The sequence below is a fragment of the Apis dorsata genome, unplaced genomic scaffold (genome assembly GCF_000469605.1).
Source record: "Apis dorsata unplaced genomic scaffold, Apis dorsata 1.3 scaffold_56, whole genome shotgun sequence".
NCBI lineage: Eukaryota > Metazoa > Arthropoda > Insecta > Hymenoptera > Apidae > Apis > Apis dorsata.
The window spans coordinates 757933-758979 of NW_006263356.1; the positions used below are offsets into that span (position 1 = coordinate 757933).

The window sequence follows — 1047 nt, forward strand, 5'->3', positions numbered from 1 at the left end:
TATTAATTAAATGATTTGGTCCTTTATACATCCAATCCAATTTTTTGTCATCTTTTTTTTCAATCACACCTTGTTCCATTGCATATTTTTTTATATCTTCTCGATCTTTTTCTATTTCTATTTCTTTTTTTAATTCAGCTATTTTTTTCTTTTCTTGACATTGTTGTTGTTCTGCTTTCCAAACTTTTTCTATGTTTTTCATAGTAGATGGATGCCATGATTTTTTTAAATTCTGTTATAAATTTTATTAAACAAAAGCATAGAATTATTATATTTTTATTTATATAATAATAATATGTTTTATGTTATATTTTTAAATATAATTTAAAACTATGATTATCTTACCAAATCTCCTCCACCCATTTTTAATCGAAAATAAGATATAAGATGAAATATATTATTATAATTATATTTAAATTGATATATTTATTATTTTCTTATTATATACGACATTTAAAATTAAAATAAAGCTATTTTTCTTTAAGGAATATTATTTCTGACAGTATTATTTCTCTATCGGTTTTTTAATATCATACTGGCAACCATTTTGTCTCGATATCTAACAATTCTGCGCATATTCATATCGTTAAAGAAATATATAGTAATAAAATTTAAAATATTTAATGGCGCGATATTTAAGATTCACATATTATTAAAAAGTATTATTAAAAGTAAAGGTAAAAAGAGAAGTTTATAAAAATTTTTATAAATTATTAAAAAATATAAATATAAATATATAACAAACTATATAAAAATTATTTAGAGAATATAAAAATTTTAATTATTATTTTTGATATTTTAATTTTATTTTTTTTACTTACTTTTACTTTACTTTTAAAACTTAATTAAAACTTTTGAAAAATATATAATTATTTTTAATTTATAAGTTATAATTTTATTAACTATTTAAACAATTTTATAACATAAGTATATTATATGATTTTAAATTATTTTTATACTTTTTTATTTTTATACTTTATTACTTTTTAATTATCGATTATTTTCTATTAATAATTCTAATATTTAATAAATTAAAATTTATAATTT

The 1047-nt window shown here is 16.0% G+C and overlaps 1 protein-coding gene across 2 annotated transcripts in view; it reads right to left on the reverse strand.

The window, feature by feature from the left end:
• Positions 1-422, reverse strand: part of LOC102681664 (pre-mRNA-splicing factor CWC25 homolog) — a 2123-nt gene extending 1701 nt beyond the window's left edge. For both annotated transcript variants that reach the window (XR_004151799.1, XM_031515120.1), the window contains exons 1-2: positions 346-422; positions 1-232 (exon numbers count right to left, since the gene is read on the reverse strand). Coding sequence is in view for 1 of the 2 variants with exons in the window: in XM_031515120.1 (XP_031370980.1) it covers positions 1-232; positions 346-363 (250 nt within the window). In the remaining variant the exon portion in view is untranslated. The remainder of the gene's footprint in view (positions 233-345) is intronic.
• Positions 423-1047: the final 625 nt, after the last annotated feature.